Genomic DNA, 20,761 nt, shown 5'->3' with positions numbered 1-20,761 from the left:
TGAGCATTTTCAGACTAATTTGTCACTATGCAACAGTTGGCCAACATAATTGGTCTAATCTCACCTTGATGCCAATCCGTACCTGCCCATTCTTGTTAGTTTCATTGTAAGATCCCAATAACAACTTTTAAATCTCTGATCTGTCATGCCTTTTGAAACTGTTATCCACAAATGGCCTCACATTACTTCAACACACTTGTTCAGTATCTAACTCAGTCTTAAAAATACTCAGTGACCCTTCCTCCACTGCTCTCTGAGGAAGAGAATTCTACAGACCAATGAATCTCAGAGAGAAAAAAGAAACCCTTGTATCTGTATTAAATGGGATACCCCTTATTTTTAAGTAAATTCTTTCATTCTAATCTCTCGTATAAGGGGAAACATCCTCTCAGTTTCCACTCTGTCAAGTCCCCTTAAGATCTTAAAACTTTCAATAAGATCATCTCTCATTCTTCTAAACTCCAGTAGATACAGGCCCAGCCTGTCCAACCATCCCATTCCTCATAGGACAACACACCCCCATGCCCCCAGCCCTGTGGCTATACTAATAATCTAACATATTAGAGCCTGCTGGCTGTTGAGAAGTGCAATAAGCATCGTATCGGATCAGCACTGATTAGAAAATATGTCTCCATAGATGTTAGGAACAGAAAACAACAATTGCCAAACAGGCTTATTCAATTCAATTTAACTCCATCTAATCTTCAGCATCTCAATGATTCCAATATCCAAAGAGCATCTCGATGCCTGTTGGCTTGTTAATGAACTTTCCTGGTCACTTCACCACATGTACCCTAAAGGCAAAAACTTCGACCTCATTCCCGCTCTTACTACCTGCCATTAGCATGTGTTGGAAGGGTTATAGGTGGCACAATGGCACAGTGGTTAGCATTGCTGCCTCACAGCTCCAGGGACCCGAGTTCAATTCCCGGCTTGGGTCACTATCTGTGTGGAGCTTGTACATCCTCCCTGTGTCTGCATGGGTTTCCTCCGAGTGCTCCAGTTTTCTCCCACAGTCCAAAAATGTGCGGGTTAGGTGCATTGGCCATGGTAAATTGCCCCTTAGTGTCCCGGGATGTGTAGGTTAGAGGGATTAGCGGGTAAATATGTGGGGTTGCGGGGATGGGGCCTAGGTGGGATTGGTGTCGGTGCAGACTCGGTGGGCCGAATGGCCTCCTTCTGCACTGTAGGGATTCTATGATTTTGCAGGTTGATGCGCAACCTGTTTGGCCACGTTATGAAGGCACTTTCCCTGGCCATCAAATCCTGAGATGGGACGCTACCCACTGCGCCACAAGGCCTCCTACCTGTCTGGTAGAAGGTGCTAAAAAAAAATTTTAAAACTACATTTTCCGGTTTAGAAATCAGCATTGTTTAAGGTGGGAGCAAGTGAGCTAGTTTATTTTTGCAGTCCTTGATCAATAAAGCAGCGACATACCCACACAATTGTTATTGCCATCTAGAGTGTAGCCAAAACGACAGACCAGAGATCTCGATGGAACAGGATATCTGGGTATTGAGGCTTGTTGGTAGACTGAAGTTTCGGAACGTCCTGTTGGTGAGGATGCAGGGTATGTTGGATTCGATGGTCCATTAGCCAGGACGAGTGCAGCAGTCCTTGGCAAGCACAAATATCCACCATTGTGATTGATGCATCTCATGTCTCCTTTACAGGCATCTGGGATGGTTTGGCATTCATTAATATCTGTGGAAATTAAAACAAAAAGTAGAACAATTGAGAGGTCACGTTGACTTTTACTCCTCATCCTTGTTGGCCAGTTGCCTACAGGTGATTTTGCTTCATTGAGTCACTGAGTGTTGGCATAATGGGATCTGGCTATCCCTCTCCCCCTACTAATAAAACGTACAGCAATCATTTCACCACCAGAGTGCGGTCTGGAATCATGTTTCTTGTAAAGGGACTGTTTGATAATTCAGCTCTGATTACGGTGCCAACTGTCTGCAACTGGAAGCCCACATGCTGATAATGCAGAACAAAGAAAATGCTCCTAATTATTGGAGTGTTTGTTTAAATCTGAGTGAATGCAGTTTTGTTTTTTTTCGTGTTGTCCCCTGGGGTTTCAGAGTAGGGTTCAATTAGGCTGCTTGACTAAGAAGGGAGAGTCATGTGAATGGGCGGGGCTAGGCTTACAGAAAGACAAGCAGGCAGTTTCTGTTTGAATGTGAAAAGAACAGCAGCTCTTTCTGTCTCCCTCTCTCCCTCTGGAAATTGAATTCTGGGAGAAAATAGGTACATCTTTCCAGAAGTCTGCAAAAAGACAAGAGGTGTTTTCTCCTCTCTATCTCTGGAGTTCTACTATTTGAAGACAGATCTTTCACTGGAGGCAGGTGTCCGAGAGTTCGAAGATAGATATCTCTCTGCAGCTCTGCCCAGAGGGGTTCTGAAGGCTTGAGGACCAGTAACCCACGTAATCCTGTGTGTTTTTGCTAACCGATTCTGTTTACAACTATGGGGAGTTTTGCTTAAATTGGAACTAATAGAGATGGGCTCGCAGTTAAGAATTATACCTTGTCATGTTTAAGTATTTCAACTGGTAAAAGTTACGCTAATTCTTTTTGTTACAGTTAAACTGCATGGTTAAATAAAGTTTGCTTTAATAAAAATTTCCCAGTGAATCAATAAAATCATACCTGGAGTGGAATACCTTTTACTCACACTAATCAAAGAGTCATAGAATCATACAGCACAGAAAAGGCCCTTCAGCCCATCGAGCCTACACTGACAGTAACCACAACTAAAGGTGCGCTAATCCCATTTTCCTGCACTTGTCCCATATCCTTGAATGTTTCAATCGCTCATCCAAATACATTTTAAAGGTTGTAAGGTTTCCGGCCTCCATTACCTTCCCAGGCAGTGCATTCCACACTCCCACCATCCTGTGAGTGAAAAACTGTTTACACAAATCCCCCCTGAAACTCCTGCCCCTTACCCTAAAACTATGACCCCCTCGTGATTGACCCCTCAACCCAGGGGAACATGTTAAAATCAGAAATAGTTGGGGTCTAGGCTAACTTCACATTATAGCTTGGAGTTTCTCATCTGGTCCCTAACGGTATATGATCCAGACTGACCCTTGTAGTGCAGTGCCGAGGGTGATTTTGTTTCAGATGAAGCATTAATCTAAGACCCCTTGTGCCCTCTTGGGCAGATCCCATGGCACTATTTCCATGGCACTATTCAACAATTTGAAAAAGGGTAATGGAGTTGTCCTTGTGTCTATCAAATAACACTGTCAAAACCAAATATCTACTTGTGAATCTCACTGTACCTATGGTACATTACTCTGTGTCCCTACTTTATAACAATGACTTCAAAAGCACTTCATTTGCTGCAGAGCACCTTAGCATTTCTTGAGATCATGAAATGACTTTATCCGTTAAACATCATAGAATCATAGAATTCCTACAGTGCAGAGGAGGCCATTTGGCTCATCAGGTCTGCACCGACTCACTGACAGAGTATCTTACCCAGGCCCTCCCACCCTATCCTGTAACCCCGCACATTATTGGGCGGCACGGTAGCACAGTGGTTAGCACTGCTGCTTCACAGCTCCAGGGTCCCGGGTTCGATTCCCGGCTCGGTCACTGTCTGTGTGGAGTTTGCACATTCTCCTCGTGTCTGCGTGGGTTTCCTCCGGGTGCTCCGGTTTCCTCCCACAGTCCAAAGATGTGCGGGTTAGGTTGATTGGCCAGGTTAAAAATTGCCCCTTAGAGTCCTGGGATGCGTACGTTAGAGGGATTAGCGGGTAAATATGTGGGGGTAGGGCCTGGGTGGGATTGTGGTCGGTGCAGACTCGATGGGCCGAATGGCCTCCTTCTGCACTGTAGGGTTTCTATGAATTTCTATTCTATGAATTATCCATGGCTAATCTGTCTAACGTATGCATCTTGGGAAACCAAGGGGCAATTTAGCACGGCCAATCTACCTAACCCGCACGTCTTTGGAGTATGGGAGGAAACTGGAGCAGCCAGAGGAAACCCACGCAGACACAGGGAGAACGTACAAACTCCACACAGACAGTAACCCAAGGCCAGAATTGAACCCGGGTCCCTGGAGCTCTGAGGCAGCAGTGCTAACCACTGTGCCACTGAGCTGAGGACAATTGAATATCTCATGCTGTTTCTTGTCGCTTGCCATGTTTAAAAAGGTAGCCCTATTTGCATTTAAAAAATCAGTAACAATTATTCCACTTTGATATATAACTTATCATTGCATTTGGGATTTTAGGGGGGGTGTGATAAAATGTTGCTTAACCCAGAAGCCTCACCTCTGCATTGTCCTGTCGAACGGTCCAGTCGATATCCATCAGAGCACTGCTGGAAATAAACACCACAAAACAATCCCTTTATTGAAACAAACATCAAAATAAGCAATGCATCTTCATTTGCTGATTTGTTGGTATTCTTCAGCCCAGGTGCCGGTAAATTTTACTATTTTTCCGGTGCAGGTCAGCTTTTTGCATCTTAATTTGGCTTGTGGTGGTTTTCCCCATTTTTATTTCAATTGTGCAATAATAATTGTTTTGCAGTTCACGGCCTCATTCAGTCAGTGAGGGAGGCCAGCTTGGGCCTCAATGTTTCCATAGCAACTGTCAACATCTTAAAATTACAGAATAGAATCCCTACAGTACAGGAGGAGGCAATTTGGCCCATCGGTTCTGCACTGACTCTCTGATAGAGCATCTTACCCTATCCCCGTAATTCCATGTATTTACCCCACTAATCTCCCCTAACCTACACATCATGGGACACTAAGGGGCAATTTAGCATGGCCAATCCACCTAACCTGTACATCTTTGGACTGTGGGAGGAAACCGGAGCACCCGGAGGAAACCCACGCAGACACGGGGAGAACATACAAACTCCATACAGTCACCCAAGTCCGGAATTGAACCCGATTCCCTGATGCTGTGAGGCAGGAGTGCAAACCATTGTGTCACCGTGCCACAAAAGGACACCCATCACGGACAGTTAATAAAGAGGGAGTAACAACAGGAGGGCAAAGAGAGCACAATAGCGACAACATCCAAGGGCTTTCCCCAGAGGTAAGGTACATGCTCTCCTCCAATTAAAAAACTACTGATGCATCTTATTTATCAAGCTTCTTCCTTCGCAATTTTGACAGACGCCAATTAGTCCTGACTGTAGGCAGAGATCGCAAAGAAACAATTAACACTTGACATGAACTTACACATTCAGAGTGGGAGTAGGTCACTCAGCCCCATGAGGCTGCTCCACCATTCAATAAGATCATGGCTGTTCTGATTGTAACTGAATTTTCACCTTCTTTCTTATACCCTTTGACTCCCTTTCAACCAAGGATCTATCCCATCCCGCCCGCCACCGGAATCGTAGCCGGCGGGACGCAGCCCATGCAAAGGTCCTTTGACCTTGGGCGGGATTTTCTGGTCTTGGGGCGAGTGCAGTCAGAAAATCCCACCCCTTATTTTTAACAGTGTCCCCTCATTCTAGTGTCTCTCACTCAAAATACATTATTGTGCGTATTATTTTCTATGTCGCCATTAACCCATTTCTTGGTAAATGGCTTAGGACAATTTGAACCCATTTGAACATTGAAATGGAATGTGAGTGCGTAAGGTGAACTTAAACAATTGGAAGTTCCACACCTTAGTATTGTTTCTTCGTTCCAATTGACTAACTGCCTATTTAGTGTGTACCATGTTCTCATTGCCCAACTCCAATCATAAATCACTATTTACCCTGTAATCCGTACAAAGTTTTACATATTTCTACATAAACGTCAACAATTTGTCTTTTGAAAGACAGCAAGCGTATTGTAGTTATGATCCATTTGATTCAATTTGCAGACTAAAGTAAAAGCTCCTCTTGCCTCTGACTCGGCCTCCAGCAATATCCCACCTCTGATCAGCATTGCTCTCACCTCTGACCTCCAGCAATATCCCACCTCTGGCCCCCAGCATTGCCCTCACTTCTGACCCCCAGCATTGCTCTCACCTCTGATCAGCATTGCTCTTACCTCTGACCCCCAGCAATATCCCACCTCTGATCCCCAGCATTACTCCCACCTCTGACCCCCAGCATTACTCCCACCTCTGACCCCCAGCATTGCTCCCACCTCTCACCCCAGTTATGCCAAAATACCCAGTCCTTTAAGTGACCATGCACTCTTGTGTTGGTTCCCAATGCTGTATTCTTCCAAAACTTGGTACCTTTTATTTCTGATATGAAAGTTCAAAGTTTATTTATTAATCACAAGTAAGGCTTACAACATTTCAATGAAGTTACTGTGAAATTCCCTTAGTTGCCACACTCCGGCGCCTGTTTGAGTCAAAGCACCTAACCAGCATGTCTTTCAGACTGTGGGAGGAAACCGGAGCACCCGGAGGAAACACACACTGACACGGGGAGAATGTGCAAACACCACACAGACAGTGACCCAAGCCGGGAATTGAACCCGGGTCCCTGGTGCTGTGAGGCAGCAGTGCTAACCACTGTGCCGTCCCTGCATCACCTATTCACACACGAGCACTTTTGCCCTCATGCCAACAGGATTAGACCAGCTCTTCATTCCTTCCCTTGGTGAAGAATGTCTTTTTCCTAAACGACATACACTTCACTCGCTCTATTGTGAAAAATCCTTCTAAAGTTTCCCAGTGGTAATTACCGTAAATGATACAGCTGAATCAGCCTCCTGAGCTTGCCCATTTTGGATCAGCAGCACTGTCAGTAGCAACACGGTCAACATCCTGCAAGTAGAATCAATAAGGAGAAAACAGATGATGCACTTCAATGGTCATTCATTCATTCCTACCACGTACGTACTTCCACGCACAACCCTGTAAAATAAAAGATTTGTTCCAATACTCTCCCATGGCCGTTATAGTTTTTCACAGAAACCCCACAGTGTAGAAGGGTGCCATTTGGCCCATTGATACTGCACTGACAACAATCCCATCCCAATTTGCTGTAATTGGAGTGAAAATATTGAATATCACAAGACCGCTAAAGTTTTACAAGATTTATACAATAAATGCAGATACGCAACTGTTTATCGCACAAACTCTGTAGGCCAGTATCCTTTTCCTGTTAGACTGCGTGGTTTTCTAGTTCACAAGCTCAGAGCAACAACAACTCTCATTTGTATCGCACTTTTAACTTAAACGTCTCAAAGTTCTTAATAAACATTATCATGAACCAAGCAACAACCACGTCATACTTGTGTCAGGCAATGACTATCTCCAACAAGGGAGATTCTAACCATCTCCCCTTAATGTTCAAAGCATTACCATCACCTAATCCCCACCATCAACAGCCTGGGCACTGAATTGGCCAGCCGCTGAATTGAACCAGTCACATAAATACTTTGGTTACAAGAGCAAGTCACAGAGTTGGAATTATGTTGCAAGTAACTCATCTCCTGACTCCCCAAAGCATATCCAGCTTCCACAAGGCACAAGTTATGGAATACTCTCCATTTGTCTGGATGAGTACAGCTTCAACACACTCAAGAAGAAGTCTTGCAACAGCAGGTTAAAGTCCAACAGGTTTATTTGAAACCACAAGCTTTTGGAGCGCGGCTCCTTTATCAGGTGTCTCATCTGATGAAGGAGCAGCGTTCCAAAAGCTCGTGATTCCAAATAAACCTGTTGGACTTTAACCTGGTGTTGTGAGACTTCTTACTGTGCCCGCCCCAGTCCAACGCCGGCATCTCCACATCAGCACTCAAGAAGCTCAACGCCATTCCAGATCCTATTCACTACCTTAAGCACTCAATCCCTTCAGCACCAATGCACAGTAGCAACAATATTTACCATCTACTAGATGCACTGTAGCAACTTACCTCCTTTTAGCACCTTCCAAACCTACAACCCCAACCACCATCCCTAGAAGGACGAGGACGGCAGCTGCATCAGCACCGTGGGTGTACCTACACCATATTGCAGCAGTCCAGGAAGGCAGCTCACACCATCTTCTCAAGGGCAATTAGAGATGGACAATAAATGCTGGGCTTTTCAATGATGCTCACAAGAATAATAAAAAAAGAGATATTGGGAGATTAAACAAAAGTTCAGTCGAAGGTAGGTTTTAAGATGCATCTTAAAGAGAGGGAGGGAGGGAGGTAAAAAGACTTGAGGAGGGAATTCCAGGTGGCCATTCAGCCCATTTTCATTCTTGCCCCAGAATGATTCTAAATGTCACTCCCTACCCAACTGCTTCAGGGATTATTCAGCAGATGTTGAATAAGCCAGGCTATATTTGTGCAGTGTATTCAAATGATAGGGTAACCAGCAAATATCGTAAACATTTTTCATATTAATACGGAAAAATGCTGGATAAACTCAATGGGTCTGGCAGCATCCGTGGTGAGAGAAACAGAGTAAAACATTTCGAGTCCATATATACCTTCTACAGAATCAAATGGTTCACTAATGTCCTTCAAGGAAGGAAATCTGCCATTCTTACCTGGTCTGGCCTAAATGTGACTCCAGAGCCACAGCAATGTGGTTGACTCTCAACTGCCCTCAAGGGCAACTAGGGATGGGCAATAAATGTTGGCCAACCATTGAGGCCCATGTCCCACGAGTGAATAAAAGAAAAATCTTGAAACATTAAATGTGTTTCTCTCTCCATGAATGCCGCCAGACCAGCTGAATTTATCCAGCTTTTTTCTGTACTGATTTCAGTTTTCCAGCATCTGCAGTATTTTGCTTTTATTTGAGTTTATATTTCCTATCTTGGGGCCTCCAAAGCGCTGGGCATCTGGAATGCTGCTGAATTTCTGACGTCCACCAGTGCAAGTGTGTCATAAAGAGATCTGGAACTACATTGCACCTCAGGTGTGCAGCACTTGTTGGGTGCTCCTCAGGTCCCCGTCTCCTGACAGGAGAATCATCCCGCATAACTCTTGCAATGCACAATATTCTACCTGCAAACCCATCAGCATTCGGATTGTAAAAATAACTCAAAAAGCTTAAATTGTGACACCTCTCACCAAGAGTTCATGAGGCATCGCATTGTGGCAATAGAATTGTTTGGTGCTCAGCAAGATCACACAAACAGCCATGAGGTGAATGACCTTGAAGCTTCTTATTGGAAATGCAGCTCCCTCCTCGCGAAATAGGGCCATTGGATCTTGAAAACCCACTTGAGCAACTCAGTAGGAGGATGGGAGCTTAATTCAACACCTCATTGAGAATGACAGTGCAGCGTTCCTGTGGTGATTGTCCCTTTAAGGGTCAATCCACAGAGGCAGTGGCCTAGTGGTTTTGTCATTGGACTAGTAATCCAGAGATCAGGGTAATGCTCTGGGGACCCGGGTTCAAATCCCACCACTGCAGATGGTGAAATTTGAATTCAATAAACATCTGGAATCAAAAATCTAACGATGACCCTGAAACCATTGTCGATTGTCGTAAAAAAACCATCTGGTTCACTAATGTCCTTACCTGGTCTGGCCTACATGCGACTCCAGAGCCACAGCAATGTGGTTGACTCTTAAATGCCCTTAAGGAAGGGCAATAAATGCTGGTCCAGCCAGCGACACCCACATCCCATGAATTAATAAAAAAGGAAGCGTCACATGATCCAGGGAACCGATCAGGGAGCAGGGTGGGTGATCACCCTTGTTGAGCTGGGGTTTCCGTTCTAGAATCTTCTTGTGAGTTGACTGGTAGCCATGGGGCTACAAGCCTCTGTGTTATAGTTACGTGTAAATAAACACTATAGTTGTTATTTTAGGTGAACCAGAATTATTACAGTTCCTCATCACTGCAGCTAAGTGTCTAGGGTAGGACTTGACCACTGAACTTACTGGGTCAGACACAGGAGCGCTATTAACGGTACTAAGATTACCCCAACCCATACTGCCTCACTTGGACAGATGTTGAACAACTAGAGTCCTTTTTTAAACGATTTTCACAGTTGTCCTAGCTCAAGGGGTGGCACGGTGGCACAGTGGTTAGCACTGCTGCCTCACAGTTCCAGGGACCTGCGTTCAATTCCGGCCTCGGTTGACTGTGTGGAGTGTGCACATTCTTCCTATATTTGTGTGGGTTTCCTCTGGGTGCTTCAGTTTCCTCCCACACTTGAAAAATGTGCAGGTTAGGTTGATTGGCCATGTTAAATTACCCCTTAGTATCAAGGGGGTTATCAGGGTAAATATGTGGGGTTACAGGGATAGGTCTTGGGTGGGATTATTGTTGGTACAGACTCGATGGGCCAAATGACCTCCTCCTGCACTGTAGGGATTCTACGATTCTAACTAATTTTTAACTGTGAGACATGATAAAATTCCAAAAACTCTTACCCAGAATGTGACAAATGTGTTGGGTTTCTATGATTCTACCTATGATTCTATGAGAGGGTGCAATTCACTGCTATAAGGGATGTCACCTATTTGTAGCGAGCAAGCTTATTTAATAACATGTCACTTAGATCATTTAGAAGTGCCTAATAAATGGAAGATAATTGTACAAATGGATTTGAGTGTTCAGGTATTTATCAGCATGAGGCAGGATTATGGCATGAGGCAGCTGCAATTGTTTAGTTACAGTAATTTACTCTAAATGTTTCCTGCGGTAATTTAATAAAAATTCCTCACTGTTTTCTTTCCCACAGAAACTGATACTGAGCTAAGTAAACACGCGAGCAACCGCGATTGGCCACCACAAACACAAATTGGGGATCTAAGCGGTTTTATGGAATCAATGATACCTGAACAACTCGCAATCAGCTCAGTTGATTTCATTCCTGACATTGTAATCGTATCAAAATAGCACATGGGTGTTGAGAGCCAAGTCCTTGCAGTCTATCCTCACACTGTAACCCTCTCAACCCCATTATCATTCTGGTAAATCAGTGCTGCACTCCCAGAAAGGTCAAGATAGAATCATAGAATCCTACAGTGAAGAAGGAGGCCATTCGGCCCATCGAGCCTGCATTGACAACAATCCCACCCAGGCCCGACCCGCATAATCCCACATATTTACCCTGCTATTTGGCCCATCGAGCCTGCATTGACAACAATCCCACCCAAGCCCTACCCACATAACCCCACATATTTACCTGCTAATCCCCTCGGCACTCAGAAGCAATTCAGCATGGCCAATCAACCTAACCCGCACATTTCTGGACTGTGGGAGGAAACCCACGCAGACATGGGGAGAACGTGCAGACTCCGCACAGTCACCCAAGCCGGGAATCGAACCCAGGTCCTTGACGCTGTGAGGCAGCAGTGCTAACCACCGTGTCACTGTGCTGCCCCAAAGAATTTACCAAGAGCAGGGAAAGCAAAGTAAAAAACAACTTTAAATAACACCTATATCCTCCCTGTGGTTTGTGTCCACAGCTGAATGCTGTGCTCTCGATGGGACCCGGCCAAGACTCGACACATCTAAAGAATAACTTCCTCCTTTTGGTACTCCACCATCATCCCCACTCTGCAACTTAGTTAAAGATCAATATTTTAACTTATTTTTGTACCTGTATTAGTTTTTAATTATTTAGGAAGGCACGATGGCACAGTGGTTAGCACTGCTGCCTCTCAGCGCCAGGGACCCGGGTTTGATTCCCGGCTTGGGTCACTGTCTGTGCGGAGTTTGCACGTTCTCCCCGTGTCTGCGTGGGTTTCCTCGGGGTGCTCCGGTTTCCTCCCACAGCCTGAAAGACATGCTGATTAGGTGCATTTATTCTACCTCAGTGTACCCAAACAGGCGCCGGAGTGTAGCGACTAGGGGATTTTCACGGTCACTTCATTGCTGTGTTAATGTAAACCTACTTGTGACACTAATAAACAAACTAATTGACCACTACGTGTTCATTTAAAAATGGTGAGTGGGCTGGCAATTTCAATGCCTGCACACCCCCTGTATTATGAGGGTAGTGGGTGCCCACACCACTTTACCTGCCCCTTCCTATTTAACATGCCTCCCCTACCCTTGCGGGACACATGCCAACTGTGTATTAGGCAATGTCAGAGAAGATTAACTATTAATACTCTCCAAGCTCCTATCCTGCTTATTGTATTTCAGGTATCACATCCTTTCACCCTACATGATACATGCACATGATTGGCTCATAAAACAGCAACAAATCACCTGAGAGGGGTCCAAATTTCATTGTTCTATTACCCTGATTTTCTTTATAAAAGTGTAATGGTGGAGATACGACAATTATTTTTTAAAAATCAAACTTCCTGCCCCCATGGTTTTTGAGCGGGAGAGCTTTAACTTGGTGCAAGACCTACCAGAAATAGGCAAGAGTTTTATTAACACATTTACAGAGCTAGCGGAGCACTTGGAGTTTTTAATGACAATCTGATGTACAAGAATTATTCCGGGGATGAGGAAATGTCGCCATAAGGCTGGAGAAACTGAGCTTATTCTCCTTGGGGTAACGGAGATTGAGGGGAGATTTGATAGAGTGTACAAGATCATGACAGGTTTAGATAAGGTAGACAAAGAAAAGTTGTTTCCATATGGTGACGGTACAATGGCTAAAGAGCGCAGGTTTAAGGTTTTGGGCCAGGGGAACATGAAGAACTTTTTTTTACACAGTGCGTGACCTGGAACTCAGTACATAGAATCGTAGAATCTTACAGTGCAGAAGGAGGCCATTCAGCCCATCGAGTCTGCATTGACCATAACCCACCCGGGCCCTATCCCCATAGCCACATGCATTTACCCTAGCCAGTCCTCATGACACTAGGGGGCAATTTAGCATGGCCAATCCACCTAACCCACACATCTTTCAGATGTGGGAGGAAACTGGAGCACCCGAGGAAACCCACACAGATACAGGGAGAATGTGCAAACTCCACACAGACAGTGATCGAAGCCGGGAATTGAACCCGGGTCCCCGGGGCTGAGAGACAGTAGTGCTTACCACTGTGCAACCCCAAAACCCAACAAGGGTGATGGAAGTGGAGACAAGCAATGATTTCAAATTGGATGGGCATGAAAGATGAATAAACTTTCAGGATCACAAGGACAGATTGGGTCAATGGTATTAGCCAGATTGCTCTACAGCGAGCCTGTTAAGGATTTAACCCAATTCATAAAGAATTTGCCGGGGAAAACAAAGTAGAAAACAACTTTAAATAAAACCCAGAAAGAAGTTGCTAGCTTTGAGATTGCTTGGTGCAAGCCAAGACCTTGGGACTGCCCATTACAAGCCTACACCCACATACCTGCACGCATACACATTGATTAACTCTCAAGAATTGTCAGAAGACAATAAGGAAAGCTGAAAACTGGCTAACAAATATGAATGATTATTTTATTCTTAAAGCAAAAGACTTCCTTTAAATTTTACCTGTAGGCAAACATTAATGTCAGATCTTACGATCCCTGACCAAGCAGAGAGTAGAGGTCTCAGATAAGACCTCCTTGTAGCAGAGACAAGACATGTTTTATACTTTGATTGTTAGCATAAATTTTATAAGTTATTTGTTTGAATATCCTGTACTGATGTTTGGGTGGATTTGTATCTCCTGCATTTCTTTTTCATGTGGATTTCACATCCTGCATTTATACTTTGGGTAGATTTGATTATTTTAATTATTTTAGACTTTGCGATATTTTGCAACCATTGCTATATTGTAATGTAGGAGTGAAAACGTGGATGGGGTGTGAGGAATAAACCACTGTTCAGTGCCAAAAGAATACCGGAACGACGTGGGAAAGGAGGCTGGAGGAGTTCACCGAGGTCAGGTCATAGGGTGGGTCGAAAGGGAAAGTGAGAATCCATTTCTTGCAGTTGGAAGAATCAATTGAGTTTCACAGTGGTGACTGGCAGGATTGTGGAAGATTAAATGAGTTGCAATTTATAGATGATTGAGCATGTGCAGGAGAACGTTCCAGAATCGGAGTCCAAGTGTGTGAATTACATAGCAGTAGAGATGATAGGAGTGAGGGAAATAATCCAGAAGTGGAAGAAAGTTGGAGAGGGTATCAGCTCATGGTGGATCTCCTGACATCCAATCTTGGATGAACCGAAACCTCTTCTAATAAAATAACAGGATCCTCCTCACAAACTCCATTCCTTTACCAACCAATTCTATCTCTCTCCATGGCAATTACCTGAGGCTGGACCAAAAGCTTCCTCAACCTAAATATTATATTTGATCCTGAGAAGCCACACCATGACCAAGATGGTCTCTTTTCACCTCTATAATATCACCAGATACAACCTTGCATCAACTGATCTACTCCTGAGTCCTTATCGAAGCTTTTGTTACCTCTCTATTTAAACTTTATTTATTAGTGTCACAAGTAGGTTTACATTAACACTGCAATGAAGTTACTGTGAAAATCCCCGAGTCACACACTCCAGCACCTGTTCGGGTACACTGAGGGAGAATTTATCATGGCTAATGTACCTAACCAACACGTCTTTCAGACTGTGGGAGGAAACCAGAGCGCCCGGAGGAAACCCACGCAGACACGAGGAGAGCGTGCAGACTCCACACAGGCAGTGACCCAAGCTGGGAATCGAACCCAGGTCCCTGGCACTGTGAGGCAGTAGTGCTAACCACTGTGCTACCATGTCACTTATACGTGATTGTTCTAACAAACTCCAGAAACTAGGTGGCCAGAATTTTACCTGCCTGTGCATAATTAATGAGGCTCCGAGCACAGAATCTGACGCTGGATCCCACCATTCTGGTCAGTGGGATGAGGACCATCGGAGCCACCCTCCATCACAAATGGGAGAATCCTGCCCCAGGTTACTGCATAGTTTTGTGGAGAATATGAAAATGGAAGTACACATTTAACATTAAAGGTTGGACTTTCCAATCCAGCAGGAATCCTGGATCAGAATGATTTTTACCTATTAGTGACAGTCTCCCAGCGATATCTGGACAGCCAGGTAGTTCATTTCAGGCTCAGGGGAGGAGGAAAGGGAGGTAACATCAACAACAAAACATTTTATGTTCCACCTTGTTACAATCCATTGTTCTGTGATAGACATTATCAGGCTACACAGCCATTTAAAATCAAAACCCTACAGCCTCCTCTTTCCTCAAACTCCTGTCCCTTCGCTGTCATAGCAACATTGGACACCTTCCCGGTGCCCACTATTGCTGCGGCTTCTGCAAAAAGAGGTAATCTGTTAAATTTTATTTTCACATCGGGAAGTTGTCAGCTGTCGCTTAGTTGGTATTTCTCTCGCCTTCCATGGCCCCACTCCCTCCTGCTCTTCCACCGCTCATCCACCCCCCACCCCGCCCCCCTCCTCCCCCCCACCCCACCCCACCCTGCCCCCCCTCCTCCCCTCCACCCCCCCCTCCCCTCCACCCCTCCTCCCCCCTCCCCTCCACCCCTCCTCCCCCCCTCCCCCCCTCCCCTCCACCCCTCCACCCCTCCACCCCACCTCCCCCCTTCCTCCCCTCCACCCCTCCTCCCCCCACCTCCCCTCCACCCCCCTCCCCTCCACCCCCCCTCCCCTCCACCCCTCCTCCCCCCACCTCCCCTCCACCCCTCCTCCCCCCCTCCCCTCCACCCCCCCCTCCCCTCCACCCCTCCACCCCCCCTCCCCTCCACCCCCCCCTCCCCTCCACCCCTCCTCCCCCCCCTCCCCTCCACCCCTCCTCCCCCCTATTAGAAGAATACGAGGTGATCTTATTGAGACATCCTGAGGGGACTTGACAGGGTAGGTGCTGATGGATGTTTCCCCTTGTGGGAGAGACTAGAACCTGAGGACTTAGTTTTAAATATGTGGTCTCCTATTTAAGACGTAAATGAGGGGAATTTTCTGGTCTATAAGGGAGTCGTTGGTTTGTGGAATTCTCTTCTGCAGAAGTGGACATCATTATGAAGTGCTTCGAAAGGTTAGTCATGGCGCGAAACAATTCCAGCCTCCCGGACTAACTGGATCCACTACAGCTTGCCTACCACCGCAACAGGTCCACAGCAAATGCGTGGGTTTCCTCCTGGCCCTGCACTCAACCCTGAAACACCTATATAACAAGGACACCTATGTCAGACTCCTATTTATTGACTACAGCTCAGCCTTCAACACTATTATTCCCACGAAACTCATCTCCAAACTCTGTGGCCTGGGCCTCGGCACCTCCCTCTGCAACTGGATCCTGAACTTCCTAACTCACAGACCATAATCAGTGAGGATAGGCAACAACACCTCCTCCACAATCATCCTCAACATCAGTGCCCCACGGGGCTGTGTTCTCAGCCCCCTACTATACTCCTTACACACCTATGACTGTGCGGCCAAATTCCCCTCCAATTCGATTTTCAAGTTTGCTGACGACACCATCATAGTGGGTCGGATCTCAAACAATGATGAGACAGAGTACAGGAATAAGATAGAGAATCTGGTGAACTGGTGTGGCAACAATAATCTCTCCCTCAATGTCAACAAAATGAAGGAGATTGTCATCGACTTCAGGAAGCGTAAAGGAGAACATACACCTGTCTACATCAACAGGGACGAAGTAGAAAGGGTCGAGAGCTTCAAGGTTTTAGGTGTCCAGATCACCAACAACCTGTCCTGGTCTTCCCATGCCGACACTATAGTTAAGAAAGCCCACCAACGCCTCTACTTTCTCAGAAGACTAAGGAAATTTGGCATGTCAGCTACAACTCTCACCAACTTTTACAGATGCACCATAGAAAGCATTCTTTCTGGTTGTATCACAGCTTGCTATGGTTCCTGCTCTGCCCAAGACCACAAGGAACTACAAAAGGTAGTGAATATAGCCCAATCCATCACGCAAACCAGCCTCCCATCCATTGACTCTGTCCATTGACTTCCCGCTGCCTCGGCAAAGCAGCCAGCATAATTAAGGACCCCACGCACCCCAGACATTTTCTCTTCCACCTTCTTCCTTTGGGAAAAAGATACAAAAGTCTGAGGTCACGTACCAACCGACTCAAGAACAGCTTCTTCCCTGCTGCTGTCAGACTTTTGAATGGACTTACCTTGCATTAAGTTGATCTTTTTCTACACCCTAGCTATGACTGTAACACTACATTCTGCACTCTCTCGTTTCCTTCTCTATGAACGGTATGTTTTGCCTGTATAGCGTGCAAGAAACAATACTTTTCACTGTATGTTAATATATGTGACAATAATAAATCAAATCAAAAGCAGTGGAGGCAGGGTCATTGAATATTTCTAAGGCTGAGTTAGATAGACTCTTGATTGACAAAGAAGTCAAAGGTAGATGGGGGGGGGAGGAGGTAGATAGGAAAGTAGAGGCCACAATCAGTTCAGCCATGAGTTTAAAGTTTATTAGTGTCACAAGTCGGCTTATATTACAATGAAATGAAGTTACTGTGAAAATCCCCGAGTCGCCACACTCTGCCGCCTGTGCAGGTACACCGAGAGAGAATTTAGCATGGCCGATGCACCTAACCAGCACGTCTTTCAGAGTATGAGAGGAAACCGGAGCACCTGGAGGAAACCCACGCAGACACGGGGAGAACGTGCAGACTCCGCACAAATAGTGACCCAAGGCTGGAACTGACCCGGAGTCCCTGGTGCTGTGAGGCAGCAGCGCTAACCACTGTGCCATCGTGCGAGCAAGCTTGAGGGGCTGAATGGCCTACTCCGGCTCCTAATTCATCTGTTCATGATGAACTTTGTTGCATTTCTCAAGAAATTGATAAACCATAAGCCATGCCTGCGATGTCACTGCCAATTCTGAAGGTAGAGTCTGACCTCCAATCCCTGCTGTTACATAGCATCACTGACGACTCTCTTTTCTGTAATCTGAGACATATGTGTAGGCGAGCGGGAAGGGGATTTGTTTGGTTCCACATGACTGCCACTTTGCCAGCTTGCAAAATCCTGGAGATCACAGAGATTAGTTACAAAATGGTCATTAAAAAAATCTGGAGTGGTTGAATATTCAGATAACTGGACCTGCAGTGGGATATTTTCAAGCCTCATTAAATCCAGCGATAGCGCCAGAAATCTGAGAATGAATAGCGTTCCAATTTTTACAAGCAGCCAGAAGTGTGGTCCTGGGAATTATAAACAGGCTTACGCAATGAGGAAAGACAGAACAAATGATAACAATTTAAAATGAATAAGGGCAGCAATTCCAAGCTAACGCCAGGCAGGTCAAACCACACAAACTCTTTGGAATGATTGAACTATATCATAGAGCATTGCGGATTCCAAGGGCAACTCTCTCCTGACTGTCAACCACTGCACCGCCACCTCTGCTGGGCCTCTCCTGCCAGTGGGACAGGTCATATCCAGGGTTGACAATGGAGTGTTATCTGTAAGGTATGATTCCATGAAAATGACTGTCAGGCTGTTGCTGGACTAGTCTGTGAGATAGCTCTCCCAATTTTGGCACTAGCCCCCAGATGTTAGTAAGGAGGACTTTGCCGGGTTGACGGGGCTGTTTGTTTTGCCGCTGTCTTTTCCGGTACCTAGGTCGATGCAAGGTGGTCTGTGCGGTTTCATTCCTTTTTATTGACATCGTAGTGATTGATACAACTGAGTGGCTTGCTAGGCCATTTCAAGGGCAGTTGAGAGTCAACCACATTGCTGTGGCTCTGGTGTCACATGTCGGCCAGACCAGGTAAGAATGGCAGATTTCCTTCGATAAAAGACATTAGTGAACCAGATGGGTTTTTCCGACAATCAACAATGGTCCCATGCTCATCACAGACTTTTAATCCCAGATTATTTTTTATTGAATTCAAATTCCACCATCTGCCGTGGTGGGATTCGAACCCAGGTCCCCAGAATATTAGCTGAGTTTCTGGATTAATAGTCTAGCGATAATACCACTAGGCCATCACCTCCCCCCATCTCAGCTTTCTGGCTGACTAAGGAAGCACTGAGATAGGTTTAAACTATGGGTCACTGAATGCTGCTTTTTCATTAATAATGTGCAACCAAACACCCTTCTTTAGAACAGATCCTGATACCGTGTTCCGAAAAAGTCATATTCGACTCAAAACGTTAACTCTGTTTCTCTCTCCACAGATGCTGCCTGACCCGTTGAGTACTTCGAGCGTTTTCTGTTCTGAATAGATGTTATACTTGGATGCACATTATTTTCCACATTTTCTGCAATACTTTGACTCCAATCTTACCACCGCTCACGGCGGCGGGATTTTCCCATCTCACTGTAGTGAATGGAGAATAGGCTGGCCGCCAAACTCCCCAACCTCGCTGTAGTGGGAGCGTGGCGTGAACGGCAGGTAAGATCGCACCCGACATTTTTATTACAATATTTGATTTTTTTCTTGCAAATTAAAAGCCAATCTACGGAAATAATTTTATTATTCGAAAAATGTCAAGCCCAATGCCCAAAATATATCAAACCGATTAAAAATTTTAAATAACAATTTCAAAAATTTAAGGTCTTCTGCTGAAGTATACAAGAAATGAGAGTTATAGCCTGATTTTGTGTCAGGAGTAATTTATATGGAAATAATTTTTTGATTCACTAATTGTGAATCTAGCTCCTCAAGGGCAATTAGAGATGGGCAATAAATACTGGCCTAGCCAGCAAAGCCTATATTTCTTGAATGAATAAAATAAATTGTGTCCAAAGATGTGCAGGTTAGGTGGATTGGCCTTGCTAAACTGCCCCTTAATGTCCCAAGCTGTGTAGGCAAGGTAGATTAGGGGTTACGGGGATTGGGCAGGCAGGTAGTGAATGGAGAATAGGCTGGCTGACAAACTCTCCAACCTCGCTGTAGTGGATGGTGTGGACCTGGTTAAGATGCTGAGTTGGTGCAGGTTCGATGGGTCGAATGGCCTCCTTCTGCATTGTAGGGATTCCATCATTCAGTCTGATCAGAATCTGATAATATTCTGATCATCAGGATTGTAGTAGCATGGCCTTTGAAGGGGGAGGGGTGGGCATGTTCCGAGGACCACATGACCAGCGAGGATCCTATGGATTGCTCCGGCGGGAAGCCGAGGCAATCCGCAGGAGGGCGCAGAGCGCAGGTCAAGGAGTGGCTGTCCGGGAATACACAGGAGCAGTCGCACTTTTAGTCTAGTCTTACTTTGATGATCTTATATATATAAACATTCTATTGGCAATAAAGCCTTTATGGTTGAAACTTCATCAAGTTGCCCTCGCTCTATTATAGAGATTAAAACAATACGTGGTACGATAATTGTGGGTTTGACACAGATCATTTACCATGTCACCACACCCCTATTTTACATGTATTCTCCAGCAATGTTAATACAATAGGCTAGCTTATAGAGAAAATCACACTTCCTAAGGTGAGTACCCTGTTAACCTGGAGAATGAGCTGTTCTCAGTCGTTTATTGCAGAACTCACCTACCTGATTTTTTTCATTCAAGTGTTGTGTTTCCCTGAAAAGTAGAATTAAAACTCCAGGGCACAGATGTTCGGCAGAACTGCTTGTATTTCCCCTTTTCTCTCTAATAGGCTCCTTTGAGATTTGTGTAGCTGCCGGATTTCAATTTGTAAAAAGCTGACGGTCCTTCCTCCACGCAAGTTTTTTTTCTCCCCCCCGCCCCCCCACCTTATCTCGGAGATACTGGTCTCGGAGTGAGCAGCACCTGGTTCTCGTTCAAGCCCCCCTTTCAATGCAGCGTTAAACCAATTGGACAAAGAATGCTAAAAATGAACACTTCACCCTGGAAGTACGCTTAAAAACGCAAATGGGAGTCTGTGTGTGTTGCTGACAGCTGGTTCAAATTACCAAGCACCAACTGGCGTGAGTTCCCACAACCAGCTTGTGGATCTTGGCAGTTTCAGGCTCAATGCTCCGTCCTCTTGGAAAGTTA

At 45.3% G+C, this 20,761-nt stretch overlaps 1 protein-coding gene across 2 annotated transcripts in view; it reads right to left on the bottom strand.

Annotated features, from left to right (window-relative positions):
* Nucleotides 1–20,455, bottom strand: part of fbln5 (fibulin 5) — a 65,659-nt gene extending 45,204 nt beyond the window's left edge. The window contains exons 1-4 of one of the 2 annotated variants that reach the window (XM_078234311.1): nt 20,293–20,455; nt 6,668–6,749; nt 4,290–4,338; nt 1,439–1,705 (exon numbers count right to left, since the gene is read on the bottom strand). In XM_078234311.1, the coding sequence (XP_078090437.1) occupies nt 1,439–1,705; nt 4,290–4,338; nt 6,668–6,749; nt 20,293–20,306 (412 nt within the window). In that variant the 5' untranslated portion in view covers nt 20,307–20,455. The remainder of the gene's footprint in view (nt 1–1,438; nt 1,706–4,289; nt 4,339–6,667; nt 6,750–20,292) is intronic. The other variant, XM_078234312.1, reaches the window with a different exon arrangement.
* Nucleotides 20,456–20,761: the final 306 nt, after the last annotated feature.

This window comes from Mustelus asterias, chromosome 18 (assembly GCF_964213995.1).
Source record: "Mustelus asterias chromosome 18, sMusAst1.hap1.1, whole genome shotgun sequence".
Taxonomy (NCBI): Eukaryota; Metazoa; Chordata; class Chondrichthyes; order Carcharhiniformes; family Triakidae; genus Mustelus; species Mustelus asterias.
Note: the sequence above shows the minus strand (reverse complement) of the source record. Positions and strands in the feature narration are given on the sequence as shown.